This window comes from Neophocaena asiaeorientalis, unplaced genomic scaffold (genome assembly GCF_003031525.2).
Source record: "Neophocaena asiaeorientalis asiaeorientalis breed wild unplaced genomic scaffold, Neophocaena_asiaeorientalis_V1.1 scaffold65, whole genome shotgun sequence".
NCBI lineage: Eukaryota > Metazoa > Chordata > Mammalia > Artiodactyla > Phocoenidae > Neophocaena > Neophocaena asiaeorientalis.
In genome coordinates this window covers 1,007,251-1,023,005 of record NW_020173215.1, presented here as the reverse complement: position 1 = coordinate 1,023,005, position 15,755 = coordinate 1,007,251, and the positions used below count along the sequence as shown (strand labels likewise).

The following is a 15,755-nucleotide window of genomic DNA, read 5'->3' as shown; positions in this document are numbered from 1 at the left end:
CATAATCTAAGAAGACTCTTTCAGGTCTCTGTACACACTATGAAAATGCTTTTCATTCATCAACTTTTACTACACTTGACCTACCAAAGTGACAGTTATTTAAAACCTGTTTTAAAGAGTCCTCCAGACGTTTATTTTAAAGCATAATGTAAAAACTGTATAAAGAACTAGATTCTGTAATGGGTTTGTGAATAATACCCAAGGTTGTTAGCACTGAATAAATACCTTTTTAATAGTTATATACACAAATATACAACTATGTGAACTTTAATTAGCAGCTCTCTTCTTTTTTCTCTTTTTCACTGGCTTTTTACTTGGTGCTTTTACTTGTGTTGCACTGACGGTCTGTGTTCTGTGAACAAAGTAAATTAACAAGTTTTAACAGTATTAGTACTAGGAGCTTACTTTTGCCACCTATGACAGAATACTGTAACCTTGAAAGGCATCCAAGCAGTTTTACAGACCTAATTCTATAAATCTCAGGTTGAAGAAACCCAGAGAGCAAGCTTCTAAAAAGTCTTGAGTATATGTATACATTTGAAATAAACCAGAAATATGTTACCTTATTTTCTTCGGATTCTTATCTGGTTCTAAAATGATCATTTCTTCTTCTTCACTGTCTGAGAGCACTATAGGGGCATCTTTTAAGAAAATGTTAAGAAAGGAATATAAGTTTCAGATAGAGAGCCCAAGCAGCATTTTGGGTGGAGGCTTACAGATCTACTATTTGGTTCTTCCCTTCCCTGAGGTTATTCCTTGGAGCTCTGAAAAACCTTATGTGTGCTTCTTTAATAGAATTAAAATGAGGGGGATAATTCTACATACGTGTGTGTGTGTGTGTGTGTGTATATATATATATATACACACACACACACACACACACACTATACACACACACATAGAGCATCTTATAGAACCAATTTGGAAACAAGTCAATATGCCAACTGAATTCCTTGTGCTACTCCTTGAATTTGTTAATTTTCAAGATCTAAATTTTAAATTTCTCCCTATTATAAACAACACTAAAAGGAAAAATACCTAGAAGCAGAATTCCTTGGTCAGAAGGCATATACCTTCTGAAAGACATTTTTGCCAGATCCCTCCAGAAATGTTTCAATTTACACTCCAAGAATAGTATATTAACCCATTTTCCTATACACCCTTGTCAATGTGTTTCTGGCCGTTTGTATTTGGGAATGCAAATACAAATAGGAACAGAAACAAAAAATGGGCAAAAGAACAGAAACGTCTGTTTCTGTTCTTTTGTCCATTTTCCCCATGAAACTTACTACATTAATTCTTTATATTTAAATAGAGTTTTCAATTACTTTCTCCCCATTAGAAAAATTTCACAAATATATAAAGGCATATGGAGTTAAAAAAAAAAAAAGTTAACATCTATCAATAAATAGTCCCTGTGTTTAAGCAGCTTATGTTGGTGTAAATATATAGTAAATACATGGAACGAGGTCTGGAAGAATAATACTAAATAGAAGTAACCACTGGGAAAGCTGAATAAGGGTCCCAATTAATGGGGATTTTTTTTTTTTTTGCCTTACAAAAAACCCCAGCAGGTCCTCAGTAGTATTTACAGGCAATGATCTTCCTTGAAGGCAGGCAGGTATGTGCATTACACACCAAAACAGTATCACCTTCACTATTTTCTCAGCCAGATTTAATAGCTGTATCCTTTATTTCTCCACCAACCTACTTCCTAGATCCCTCCTTGTTTATTAAAATTTAGAATTCTTCACACAAGCCACATTTCACTGCTCAGTAGCTACATGTGGCTAGTGGCTATTATGCTGGACAGTGTAGAGACTGAACATTTCTAACACTGCAGAAAGTTCTACGGATGGCACTACTCTAATATACGTTGATACTGCCTTTTTATGTTTGAGTCTAGAAACTATACAAAGAAAAAATAGCACACAGGAATGAGATTTTAAGAAACTCATCCCCTTAAAACTGGCCCGGATAAGATACAAAAACAGAAAAAAAAAAACTTAAAAATAAAAAATGCCACTCCCTTCACATACCAAAGAATACCACTATTCCTCAAAGATAAGCATATTCTTGCAGTTAGCCTCAACAGTTTAGTTGAAATTTAAATTATAAAATATTTAGCCCCAACTGCTAATATAAAAATAAGATTACTAAAATAGGGATATATATGTATGTGTGTGTGTATATATATATATATATATATATATATTACATATAGCCATAAAGTATCACATACCTTGGCTTCCAATATTAGAGACTTCTCCCGTGTCCATTTTTATACTATCAAGAATAATAGCTTCATCACTGCCACCTTCATCTTCGGCTTCCTTCTCAGAGTCTTCAAGATCACCCCAGGAGTTTTCTATTCCCTCTCCAATTTGGGCGGTTCCAGGAGTCCACAGCACAGGTTTCGAAACACTTAGCAAGTTAAGAAAACTGAATAACAGAAATACTGCTATTTGATGCAGTGCTGAAAATGATTAGAATGAAAGTTTTCTTCCTTTAAGATTGATTGAAGTGTGCCTCAAATTATTAGGAAAAAATTTACTAATAGCTATACTATGGATGGCTGGACAGTGAAGAAGAAATAGTGTATAACTCAGGTTAAGATTTTATGGACACAAGGGGTGAGAAATATCAAGAGACACACTTGCTCTGAACATTTTAGTTGCAGTAATAAATCTGGTGAATGAATGAACTTCGAGGACAATGTGGGAACTTCCCTGGTGGCGCAGTGGTTAAGAATCCGCCTGCCAATGCAGGGGGACATGGGTTTGAGCCCTGGTCCAGGAAGATCCCGCATGCTGCAGAGCAACTAAGCCCGTGCGCCACAACTGCTGAGCCTGCACTCTAGAGCCCGTGAGCCACAGTTACTGAAGCCCGAGCGCCTAGAGCCCGTGCTCCACATCAAGAGAAGCCACCGCAATGAGAAGCCCGAGCACCACAACAGAGAGCAGCCCCTGCTTGCCACAGCTAGAGAAAGCCCGTGTGCAGCAACGAAGACCCAATGCAGCCAAAAATAAATATATAAGTAAATAAATTTATTAAAAAAAATAAGAACAATGTGTATAATGTATAGTGTCTGACCATGCCAGTGAGATTAGGGAACAATTTTCCAAAGGAAAATGAAATGCTGTAAATTGCTTCTTAAAATAAAAGAATTTTCTGGTTTTGGTAGGATAGCTGAAGAGAAGGTAGATGTTACACCATCAATTTAATATGACTCATCACTATCTTGTCTCATATCTTAAATGTTTTTTTCTAACAAAGTACAGTGTTTCAGAAAACAAATTTCCATATGCACACGCTTCACAGAGCCCTAATAATACCCAAAGTGTTACGAATCTTCTTGTTTTTACCAAAAACACCCAGGAAAGATACACTTCTGAAGGAGGTTCAGCTTCAGAGATGATTTCTTCTGCTTTCTCCTCTACATCGGAGGTATCAATAGGGGCCTTTTCCATTCTAAATGCTGTGATCCTTTGATTTGCTATAGATTCTGCAAAGCCAAACTTTCCACCTTCTTTCCTGTGTGGGTTTTTTTGGGGAGTTGGGAGGGAAGGGGGAATGAGAGATGGGAGAGAAGACAGGAAGGGAAAAAAAAGTTAACTATTTTATCCTTTTGATACATGAGAAATATTGGATGAGAAACTATTCGACTAACTTAACCCCACCAATTTATTATGCCTATCAAGTGAGATAATAAAAAGTTACTATAATTAACCATTTATTAAACCATGTGTCAAGCATGTGTTATGTACTTAAAGCAGAAGACACTGAAGTGCTGAGATATAGCTGTTGCTTAATGTCACACAGTAAGAAGAGATGGGAATCAACCCCAGTTTGTATTCTTTCTGTTAACATGAGCTACTGGATTCTTTTTTTCCTAAGAAAATGTTAACTTTTTAAATGAAAAATATTCTGTGGCTTTTTAATACAGATGATGTATAAACTGGAATACAATAAATAGTTCAATCAACTTTCAAAAAACATTTAGTATATTCAACTGAGATGAACAGATAAGGAAAGACTGAGTGTAAGAACTGTAGAGTTATGCTTGTGCAAGAAAAATCCTCAACAGAAAAATCTATAACAGGACCATTCAGTTCTAAAAAAATCAAACTTACCTAACTTTCTGGTCGTTCGCCAAAGCTTTCTGTATTAGCTCTGTAATTTCTGCTACCTTCACACCAGCTATTTTACTACATCTCAAAACCTATTTATAAAAGTGAACTCTGTTATTTAAAGACAACAAATCAAGTAGCTTTCTCTAACAAAACTAAAAACATGAGATTAGTTTTTCTACCTTTGCAATTTAAGCCTTTTTTTAAAATATGAAAATAATACAGTGTAAACACAAATTAAGGCAAGATGTGACAGCTATTTTTATTTTTATTTATTTTTATTATTTTTTTTTGGTGGTACGCGGGCCTCTCACTGTTGTGGCCTCTCCCGTTGCAGAGCACAGGCTCCGGACGCGCAGGCTCAGCGGCCATGGCTCACAGGCCCAGCCGCTCCGCGGCATGTGGGATCCTCCCGGACAGGGGCATGAACCCGTGTCCCCTGCATCGGCAGGCGGACTCTCAACCACTGTGCCACCAGGGAAGCCCGTGAGAGCTATCTTTAAATGTTAAAGGAACTGACCCAAAAACTTTTCTATGACAATGTAGAAGATACCACTCAAGAGGCCACAGATACACTAACTTCCTTTCTGTGAGTGATCCATAGCTCTGTTCAAGACAGGGCTGCACAGTGTCCCCCGGAAAGCTTTTATAAAGCGAAGATTCCCAGGCCTCAGGGACCTAATGAATCAGAATCGCTGGAAATAGGGATCTGGCAGTGGTCATGATGCTGGTAATAATGACAATGATGATAACAGAAACTAACATTTACTGCACACTTAATTTATGCTATACAGTACAATATATCCATATCTATCCCTATATTCTCCTAACAGAAGGTGTTGACATTAAGATTATTTACTATTTTACAGATAAAGAGATTGAAGCACAAAAATATGAAACCATCTGCCAAAGGTCAGTTAGTGTAAGGAAGAGCTGGAATTCCAATTAAGTAGTCTTTGTGCTCCTGACGAGCTGCACTATGTGCTATGTGGCAATCTATTTTCTAAAAGTCCCCATGTGAATCTTATATGTAGCTGGATTTGAGAACTTCTGCTCACTGTACCCAAATTCCAAAAGTAAAACTATCTTTTTACATAATTTCTACTTTCTGACACTTTAAAGAAAAATAGGGATATAGGGACTTCCTTGGTGGCACAGTGGTTAAGAATCCGCCTGCCAGTGCAGGGGACACAGGTTGGATCCCAGTTCCGGGGAGATCCCACATACCGCGGAGCAACTGAGCCCATGCACCACAACTACTGAGCCTGCGCTCTAGAGCCCATGTGCCACAACTACTGAAGCCCGCGCACCTAGAGCCTGTGCTCCGCAACAAGAGAAGCCACGGCAACGAAGAGCAGCCCCCGCTCACTGCTACTAGAGAAAAGCCCACTCGCAGCAATGAAGACCCAACACGGGGAAGGGGAAGGGGAAGGAAAGGGAAGGGGAAAGGATATAAATCTCTTTCCTCACTGAAAGGAAAAAAGTATTCCTCTATCTAGAGGTGTAGACTCTGGAGGGCCATCCATGGGAGAAGCAAGGGAGGAAGGAGGGTACCTTGTAGCCACAAGTCAACAGACAATACTGAAACCAGATTCTAACAGATCCAAGAATCAATCATTGAAAATATCTGTTGGATTTTAGTTTAAAAACAAGAAAAAGCTTCTAAAAAGAAGAGACCTATTTTTAATGGAACATTAATCAAATCAAAGCACTGACTTGATCTTTCAGCAGCATTATCCCACCACTGGATTGGATGGTGCAAATCTCTCGATGCTTATTCATGGCAATCACCAGCAAGCCATCCATTACACGTTCCTCTCGTTCATTGGGATCCACCAATAAATATGTTCTGAAATGAATGTTAAATGGACATGAACAAATCTGATGCTGAGTGCTTGTCAATTTTAAGCTAATGGATATTTTTAAAAATAGGATTATAGTAAGGTCAACACAGTGTAGGTCTGAGCCTATGAATTTGAGTCACTTTAATCTGAAAAGAGACAACAGAATTATGTTAATTTGGTTAATTTTAAAGTTTCCCTAATATCCTGTACTTTGAAATTCTTCCAAGTTCTGCTTGAAATTCTTCCAGGTTATGCTAATGGCTCATTACAAAAAAATACTGCCTATTTCCACACTGTCCAATGTTAGCCTCTAATTACATGTGGTTACTGAGCCCTTGAAATGTGGCTAGTCCAAACTAAGATGTACTATTAGTATAAAATACTGGATTTCAAAGACTTAGTAGAAATAAAAGAATGCAAAATATCTCAGGAATAATTTTTAAGATATTGATCATATATTAAAATATTTTAGATATATCAAGTAAAATAAAATATCAAAATTAATTTTACCTGTTTCTTTTTACCCTCTTAATGTGGCTACTAAAAGTACATATATGGTTCACGTCATAATTCTAGTGCTGGTCTATTTCCCTCCAATAAAATTCTCTACTACAGTGACTGAAAGATGAAAGCTTTTCTCTAGTTCTTAGTCGTAAAATTGCTAAAATATTTATACCTCTCTTTGTTTCTAAAGAGATTTAAGGCTCAAGCTTTCATTTAAAGGCACCTTACATGGACCTAAGATTCCAGGTTTTCTGTTGTAGGAGGAATTAGCAGTGAGTTGTGAAGAAACTGCTGGAGAGCTGAAGGAAAACAAGATTTTTTTTCTCATTTGTGAACCACTCCGCCTTGTAACCTGCTCCTATCCTACAACTATTCCATATAATATGCTCCTCAAATATATTCCAAAGTCGTCTTCCATTAATCCACAGTCATTCTCAGCCTACTTTCCAATATTAGAGCCTAACATCTGTACACCTCTAGGAAAGATACACTACCATGCTGTGGTAAACTCATAAACGTGTAAGTATGCCATGAAAAGAAAAACATGAAGTCTCTTCATTAAAGGAGAATTTGTCACTTCTACTGAGAAAGCTCTTAGTTCTGAGCATTTGTCAAGTAATGCTCTTAAGAAAGAAATAAAAGAACTATAAGGCGCTCTAATATTAAACAAGGGGTTTGTTCATTTGCCTACGGATTTATAATTTCAGACCATGACAAGGATGAGACTTACCCTTGCTGGAAGAAGGCAAAACTGACACAAATGGGCATGTGGTGGATACTCAATGGTACAGGATCACGTTCTTCAAGTGTATACTGTTTGAAAATAAAAGTTTCAATAATTACAGTCACTAACTTATAAACATACAAAAAATCATCTTGTACATCAGATATTAAAATAAAAACCGAAATCCCTTTAATCTTCAGTGAGTACCTAAATAACTTCTTTTGCAACTACCTGTTTGACTTTGCCATTCATCTTCCTTTAAAACTTTATGTATTTGTCAAAAAGCTTTATTGAGGTATAATTTACATAACAAAATTCACTAACTGTTAGTAAATAATTCACTTTTTAGTAAATATACAGTGAAGTAACTATCACCACAATTCAGTTTTTAAAACATTCTCATTGGGCTTCCCTGGTGGCGCAGTGGTTGAGAGTCCTCCTGCCGATGCAGTGGACACGGGTTTGTGCCCTGGTCCGGGAAGATCCCACATGCCGCGGAGCGGCTGGGCCCGTGAGCCATGGCCGCTGAGCCTGCGCGTCCGGAGCCTGTGCTCCGCAACGGGAGAGGCCACAACAGTGAGAGGCCCGCGTACCGCAAAAAAACAAAACCAAACCAAACAATTCTCATTACTCCCCCAAATTCCCTTAAGCCTGTTTGCAGTTGATTATCACTCCCACTCCTCCCAGCCCAAAGCAACCACTGATCTATCAATACTTTATCTCTATAAATCTGCCTTTTCTGGACATTCCATGTAAGTGGAATCAAACCATTTTCAGTCTTTTGCATCTGCCTCCTTTCAACTCAGCATGTTTCATCCACCTTGAAGTATACATCACACCGGTAGTTTGGTCCTTTTTACTGCTGAATAGTATTCCACTGCGTGGATACACCACACTTTGTTTTTCCATTCACTAGTTGATGAACATTTGGCTAATTTTCAGTTTTTGGCTGTAATGAATAATGCTGCTATGAACATTCACATGAAAGTCTTTGAGTGAATGTATACGTTCATTCTCCTTGAGGACATTCTTAGATATAGAATTGTTAGGCTGTATAAGTTTACACTTAACTTTTTAAGAAACTGCCAAACTCTTCCAACATGGCTGTAACACTTTACCACCAGCAATATCTCTACAGTATTTTTAAATCAATGTCTTTTTTGTCTACTCATCACTCTATATTTTCATTTTTACTTCCATATACCACCTCCCCTCTCTAAAGGAACATGTCTCTATTGTTAATAAAACTTTGTCTACACCTCTAAGTCTTTCAAGAGTCTGCTCCAGTCTAATTCCTAAAAACAGCATCATGAATGACATCTTAGAGAATTTGGGCATCTGATGTTTCCTTTTATAACTTCAGGAATCAAATTATCACAACAGTGCACTTTCATTATTCTAGCATGTAATTTATATAAATTGAAATTGACATACTCTGCACAAAAGAAAGGACAATGTAAATAGTATAGGTCCATAGTTTTCAAAATGGGGTCCTTATACCAGCACTATCATATCACCTGGGAACTCTGTCAGAAGTACAGACTCATACTTCCTATCCCCATTCTACTCTGAGGATGCAGACTAGCAAGATGTTTTAACAGTCTTTCCAGGTGTTTCTGATGGGTTTTTGCCACACAGTGAGAACAAGCATCTCACTGTGAAAATACTAAGAATTATGATTTTTCACACATGCCCCCTAAGCATAAACCAACCACTTTATCTAATGCTCAATCCAAAGAAGTCATCTATTTCTATTCTAAAAAAACCAGGATAGGGTATGCATTCACTGACAAAACTTTTAATACAGGAGATTTAAGAGATTTCAAAGGTAACTGTGACCATATTTTTTGCCTTGTGAACAAATTTTACAACATACTTAATTGCCATTTACAACAAGACTTCATTAGAAACAAGCTGTCTGCACAGCAAGGATATTCATTCATTCATAAGAAGGAGCCTGGCTCACATCATGGAAGCTTACCAGTGTTACTTCATCTCCTTGGACAGAGACATCAGGCCTTCGGAAGTGACATAAGGCTACAATTGCAGCAATGCTGGCAGCATCAATAATGTTTCCATCATGATTTAACAAATGTAGGTCCACGCGTATTTGCCAAACCTGAATGTGAATTCAAAACAAAAATAAATCCTAAATAGTCACAACCAGAGGTTATTTATAAGGAAAGGTAACACTGTGTGCAAAATTTTCTCTTGCTGTTAAAACATGCAGTTACTCCTTCTATTGTATCAATAAAAATACATTTAGAAAAATGTCAAGCCAGACCAACACCTGAAATACCAATAGCTTACCTTTCTATGAGTCATTTGACAACAGTAAAATATATACTGTAAATAAACAGAACCGCACTACATTTAGTACTAAGATTCCCCTAACTCCAAGCCTAATGATATTTTTATTGTGTCTCCTAACTTAAAAACCTCAAACTCTTAGGTTTTACTTGACAATATTTATGATAACCTTACAAGTAATGCAAATAGTATTATATTCAAGTATAGAATGTGGAAAGGCCAAGTGACTTCTTTGGAGTCAAAAAGATACTTAAAATACCCTAATCAAGAATAAAGTTCTAATATCATCAAATAGCACAATATATTGAGAGTAATATTTCCAATGTCGGACTACCAATGACTCACTATGCAGCCCTGTGTAAGTCAATAAACCTATCCAAATGAAGGATTCAATCAGTTCTTTAGCTCTTCATCCATAAAAAAGGAAAACATTACCTGCTTCTATCAACTCACTTAAATAACATAAGAAAATAAATGAAAATATGTGAAAAACCACAAGTTCTTTGAATAAGAAATTTGTATACAAATCCAAGTTGCTATTTTCACCAATTTTTTTGTCCCTCCAAAGAGAAATGACACAAAGTTCTATGGGTAGCATTCAGGAATATGTGAAGTGAAGTGAACTAGAATAAAACTGAATTAACTGAAGCTCTGAGAATGAAAGTATAGATATAGAGATCCATGAATCAACAATATTCATCCCAAGATTAAGAATTTTGGGCATATTCCCCACCTTTTCACCAGCAACAACACAGAGAGATTCAGTGTCTATACACTTCGAATTTCTTAGACATCTTTCCAAGAGGCGATTCAACTTCACCAAGAGATCTGACTGCCTATGAAAACAGGAATGGGCTAATGTCATGAGATATAACACCAGACAGTAAAACAATAGCTCACCCCTGTTAGGCTCTCCTCTGGCTAAAGCAGCTTAAGAAAAAGATTTAAATACCTGCCAGGTTCAAAAGCTGGGGCAGCCATCTGAGAGAGCTCAAGGTTAAAAAAAAGAATACCTTCTGTTGCCCTATTGAGTTTTGGAGAAACAAGTTCACAGGAAACCTGTCCAAGAACTCTGCAAAGATAAAGTACAAATCTGTTAATTAAATGTATTTCCTTTCTAATTAAAAAAAAAGGAAATCTAAAAATGTTCAGTCTTACACTACGTTGAGTAATAACATGTTCAGTATGATATATCATTAAAGGTTGAAGTTACCTACAAAGTATAGTAGTAGAATACATACAGAAATAAAACACATATTGGCATAACCAAAGAGATGACAGGGAAGAAAAAGCTCATTACAATATTTACTATTCCACAGATTTTTGAGTCAATGACCATTTCTTCTCTTTTCTAAAACAAATATTTAGTGATACAAGATGGCATGCAAACTTGAGACGTCCTAAGAATCTTCTTATGGCATGGTTCACCAACATTATCTGACTAGTATCCTCACAACTTCCAAATGAATATTAAAAATCTAATTCTCATGTCACTCAGGAAAAGGAGGAAAGTAGGCCCTACTTAATGACAACAAATGCAAGGAACAAATTCAGTGCAATCAGTGCTGGCTGTATATATGATTCACAGAGATCAGAAAGAACTATGTGATACTTATGTGACAGAAAATATATTCATGATTAAAAATGTAAAGTGTGACTATAAAACCAAAGTCTGGGCAGCTAAACAAAGTACTGTCCAGACTTAACTGCTTTGTAAACTGGGTCAATCAAGTTCTTTTAAATTTCTCCCTATTGAGCTTATACCTAATTTGAATACTTTGTTACCTTGTTTTTCCAAGTTCCACAATGCAGCACCCATAATCTGTTCCAAATGAGATCTTGATGTTCCTATAATCATAGGTTTGTCTGCCATCCAGCCGCTGTAAGCACAACATTCCTTTATTCCTAATACAAATATTTATTACTCTGTGCTAGGCAGTCCTTGGGCTAAGCACTTGGAGGTAAGTGTAATCCTACCCACTCCACGTAGGAGAGTGGAAACTAAGTGCCCGAGCACTGACAGTCCCTGGGGTGACCTGAGCCTTGAAAAGGCCCCACGGGAGCCAAATAAATATTGGGGCCTTGGGGGAACCCACCGGCCGCTCCCCTAGGGGCTCCCGGGGCCTGCGAGAGCTAGGTCTGTGCGCCCAGGCCGGAAGGTTGCGGGCCGCCGCGCTACCCGAGCGCTCACGCAGCGCCAAATTCCCGGTTTACCTTTTTCTCTTCGATGGCGCGGAGTAGAAAACGGCGCTCGCAGTTTGAGAGTGGCGTCTCCTTCATACTGTCAGGTCAGGGGACGCACAGGTACTGGAATACGTCGGGAGAAGACACCCTGCACCTCTTCACGCGCGCCCTGCTCGTACCTCGGCGCAGGAGATTAACGTCATCAAAGCTCGTCAGCTGAAGCTGGGAAAGCAAAGGCTGAGAGACGGCAGCTAGTGCGCAGGCTCAAAGCAAAGTTGGACCAGCCGGAGCTGGCTGGAGAAGCAAAAGGAGTCGAAATTCTGAATAGAAAGGTGTTTCTTTTATTATAAAGTTTAGCGGAGAAAAGGACCCCGAAATAACCACCAGTGATAGAAATTAATATCAGTTGAGCTCTCTCACACTTCACTCTAGCCTCAGTTCTAGCGGAGTAGGCTAAACAGGTATTATTGCTATTTTACAGATGAGGAAGTTGAGATTTGGCCACTAAAAAGCTGTAGAGGCAGAGTTTCAGCAGATTCATTGGAGAAACACTGGAATGAGCCGGCGTTAGTGGAGCGGAGGGGAGAGAAGAAAGTTGAGATGGTGAGCTGGGGTGTTTTTACGGGCTGACGGTGAAACCTCGGAGGACCTGAAAAATTGACAAGAATTGATAGTATTAGCAATTTGTAATGGCGTTATACCTAGCGCTGGCTGAAACAAAATTTGTTTATTTCTTACAGCCTCTCCAGTTATTTTAAGGCGATAAGCTTATTTTTTATAGGCGTAGAGGAACTTTAGTGTGTTCGTGCTGCCAGTCACTCGGCTCTTTGGGAGAGGCGGAATCAAGTAGTAAAGTTCTTCCTTCACTTACCGTAGGGTTATGTCCGGATAAAGCCGTGTAAGTGGAAAATACATTACTACACCTAACCTGGGAACATCATGGCTTAGCCCAACCTACCTTAAACTTGCTCAGAACACTTACATTAGCCAACAATTGGGCAAAGTCATCTAGCACAAAGCCTATTTTTATTATAAAGTGTTGACCATCTTGTGTAATTTACTGAATATTGTACTGAAAGTGAAGAGCAGAATAGCCATATGGGTACAGAATGGTTTTAAGTGTACCGGTTGTTCACCAGGTGGCTAACTGGGAGCTGTGGTTGCTACCACTGTACAGCATGAAGAGAGAGTATCGTACTGCATATACATAGCCCCGGGAAAAGAGCAAAATTCAGAATTCGAAGTACGTTTTCTACTGAATGCATATCGCTTTCAAGCCATTGAAAAGTTGAAAGGGGAACTGTTATACGTGCAGGACCCTCTGTAGTTGAAAGCAGGAACTAACTTCAAACTACCCAGGCTCAAATTCTGACTCTGCCCTTTACCTGTTCTGTGACCTTGGCCAATGTAGCCTATGTGCTTCACTTTACTTATCTGCAAAATAGCAATGATAAATCTATTCTGAGAGATAAAATGAGTTAGTACATGTAAAATGCTTAGAACAATGCCTGGCTTGGAGTCAGGCACTAGTTCAGTGTTCACATATTATTTTGTTTCATTTGCTTCAGAGTGATAGGCAATGTAACTCCCACACAGGCCGCATCTCGCTTCAATTTCACATGCTAAATACTATCAATATTTGAGAATGTGGAGACTATTTTAATTGGGCTAGTTGCAGGAAAAGGTCACTTTGTAGAGGTGCCATTTGAGTTAAGTAAATCCTTCATGATGAGAAGGATCAGCCAGAATATCATCTGCAGGAGAGGAAAAGTCTTTCATGCAGAAGGAGCCACGTGAGCCAAGACTGAGGTTGGATGAGCCTGACATGGTCCGGAGACAGGAATCGTGAAGAAGGAGGGAAGCGAACAGACCCTATATCCACATGCTCAAGACAGCCGATTGATTTTCAAAAGGACGAGGGGATTACAAGGTAGAGGCTGTTTAAGTTCTTAACACAATTCATGTTTATAGTATAGTTTCGCAACAGAACTCCTGGCTGTTAATTTTATCATTTAAATCTTTGGGTTATTTTAGTGGGCTTTTGATAATTTCTCTTTCCCTTGAGAAAGGAAACAGGACTTTTTTGAAATAGTCTGTCCTTTCCTGAGAGACAGCTTGGTGGTGGAAAAAAAAATGGACTTTTGCTTCAGATAAACTTCAGATCAAATGGACTGTAGGTGAATTAAATAATCCTGAGCTTCAGCTTCTGTGTATTTAGGTTGGAAATGATTACTTTGTGTTCAACGGTCTGAAGGAAAGCATCTAACACCATGTTTTGGACACAATAGCTATTCAAATTGTTAGTTTCCTTCTGCTTTTGATTTGGCAAGGCTTCCCGTGAAACTGTCCAAATATGCCGTGTCTGATTGCTGTTCTGAGATTGCTGCTTGATTACCTTGTCCCGCTCATCTTCCACTTTTATACAATTTCCACCATTCCTTCCTACTTTTACTATTATATTATTGTAATTTTAGCACTACAGCATTTGCCTTTTATTGGAGTTAATCCAAAGGTGTATAACCCATTTCCACTCACATCTACATACCATCATAAAATATACTTACTTCATAGCCTTGTTTTTAGTAAGAAACTTTTGAAACTTGGGTGCAAGGGACATTTGTTTCATGCTTACAGGGGATTTTTTTTTTTTTTGAAATTTGAGAAGAGGTTCAGATAATGTGCATTCTGCTCTTTTTTTTTTTTTTTTTTGTGGTACGCGGGCCTCTCACTGTTGTGGCCTCTCCCATTGCGGAACACAGGCTCCGGACGCGCAGGCTTAGCGGCCATGGCTCACGGGCCCAGCCGCTCTGCGGCATGTGGGATCTTCCCGGACCGGGGCACGAACCCGCGTCCCCTGCATCGGCAGGCGGACTCTCAACCACCGCGCCACCAGGGAAGCCCCATTCTGCTCTTTAAAAAGAATAAGTTTGAGTAGTATATTGACCTAGATGATCTGTCTAAATATAACCTGGTTTTCAACAAGATATTTGAGTATAGATCTTCTCTCCTCTTTATTGGACATCTGTTGCTTTGTCTGACCAGCACCCTTCTATTTCTTGGAGACATGCCCTTTCCTGACCCTATGTGATTCTGTTGTTAATGTCAATAGCAGGCATGGCTGTGATCAGGCCCTGCTAATTGTGGAACCCCATCCCTGTCTTCTCATTGACTGTTGACCCAGGTAGGACCAAAAAAGTTCCTCCATCAGAAACTTTTGACATGTGAACTGTGAGAGAGAGTAGGTCTTTCCTTCTCTAGGATTATAAACATTAAGGACCATTAAAGTCTAGAACTATGTGGGACCATCTTGCCACCACATGGAGAGAACCTGTTTGAAGATGAAGTCAGACAGAACTGAGAAATAAGAGAGAGAGAAGTAGATCCTTTACATAGAAACAGCTTGCACCAAATTCTTGGATCTCCCAGTTGATGAGCCAATACATTTGAGTTGGTCTTTTGGTAAGTGTGTCCAAAAGAATACTGACTAAATACACTTCTATTAGAAGTGTATGAAGAGGGACTTCCCTGGCGGTCCAGTGGTCAAGACTCCACGCTTCTACTACAGGGGACATGGGTTTGATCCCTGGTCAGGGAACTAAGATCCCACATTCCTTGCGGTACAGCCAAAAAAAAAGTCTATGAAGAGCCATGTTGTGGAGTGCCCTGTGAATAAGTGGATGAATGACCTATTTCACAGCACATCTGTTGAAAGAAATTAATGGGCAGATCAGTAAATAAACAAATGGAAGCTTACATTTTATTTACTGTATAATATGTCTGCCATGCAATTTGTCTATATAGAAATTGGTTTTCCAGAAATTGTCCTGGAAAGAAATAATGCAAAATGTTAAGATGATTATTTCTGGGTAGTGGGATTCTGGGAAAATTTTTTTCTTTTTGAAGTTTTTTTCTTTATAAATTTCCCAAATCTTCTGTAAGGCATATGAATAGCTTTTATGATCAGAAAGAGTTAAGAAAAAAAAAAACTTACGTTTTCCTTTTCATGTTCTGACACATTTAACTATTTATTTAGAGGAATTTTGGCATTCAAACATTTTA

At 38.4% G+C, this 15,755-nt stretch overlaps 1 protein-coding gene across 1 annotated transcript; it reads right to left on the bottom strand.

Moving 5' to 3' along the window:
• Positions 1–207: 207 nt before the first annotated feature.
• Positions 208–11,874, bottom strand: EXOSC9 (exosome component 9). Its single transcript, XM_024745111.1, has 12 exons — positions 11,727–11,874; positions 11,298–11,392; positions 10,465–10,584; positions 10,246–10,348; positions 9,184–9,321; positions 7,209–7,291; positions 5,847–5,979; positions 4,134–4,222; positions 3,388–3,534; positions 2,243–2,424; positions 563–641; positions 208–352 (listed from the first exon to the last, which is right to left on the bottom strand). Exons 1-12 carry the CDS (start codon positions 11,790–11,792, stop codon positions 268–270), a joined length of 1,320 nt encoding a protein of 439 aa, XP_024600879.1. The 5' UTR covers positions 11,793–11,874; the 3' UTR covers positions 208–267.
• Positions 11,875–15,755: the final 3,881 nt, after the last annotated feature.

Excerpts from the sequence above, each read along its gene's own strand:
- EXOSC9 (XM_024745111.1), bottom strand. The coding sequence starts at position 11,792 with ATGAAGGAGACGCCACTCTCAAACTGCGAGCGCCGTTTTCTACTCCGC. Across the intron at positions 11,393-11,726 it reads GCGCCATCGAAGAGAAAAAG|CGGCTGGATGGCAGACAAAC; the intron begins GTAAACCGGGAA and ends TTGTGCTTACAG. Across the intron at positions 7,292-9,183 it reads AAGGAGATGAAGTAACACTG|TATACACTTGAAGAACGTGA; the intron begins GTAAGCTTCCAT and ends ATTTTCAAACAG.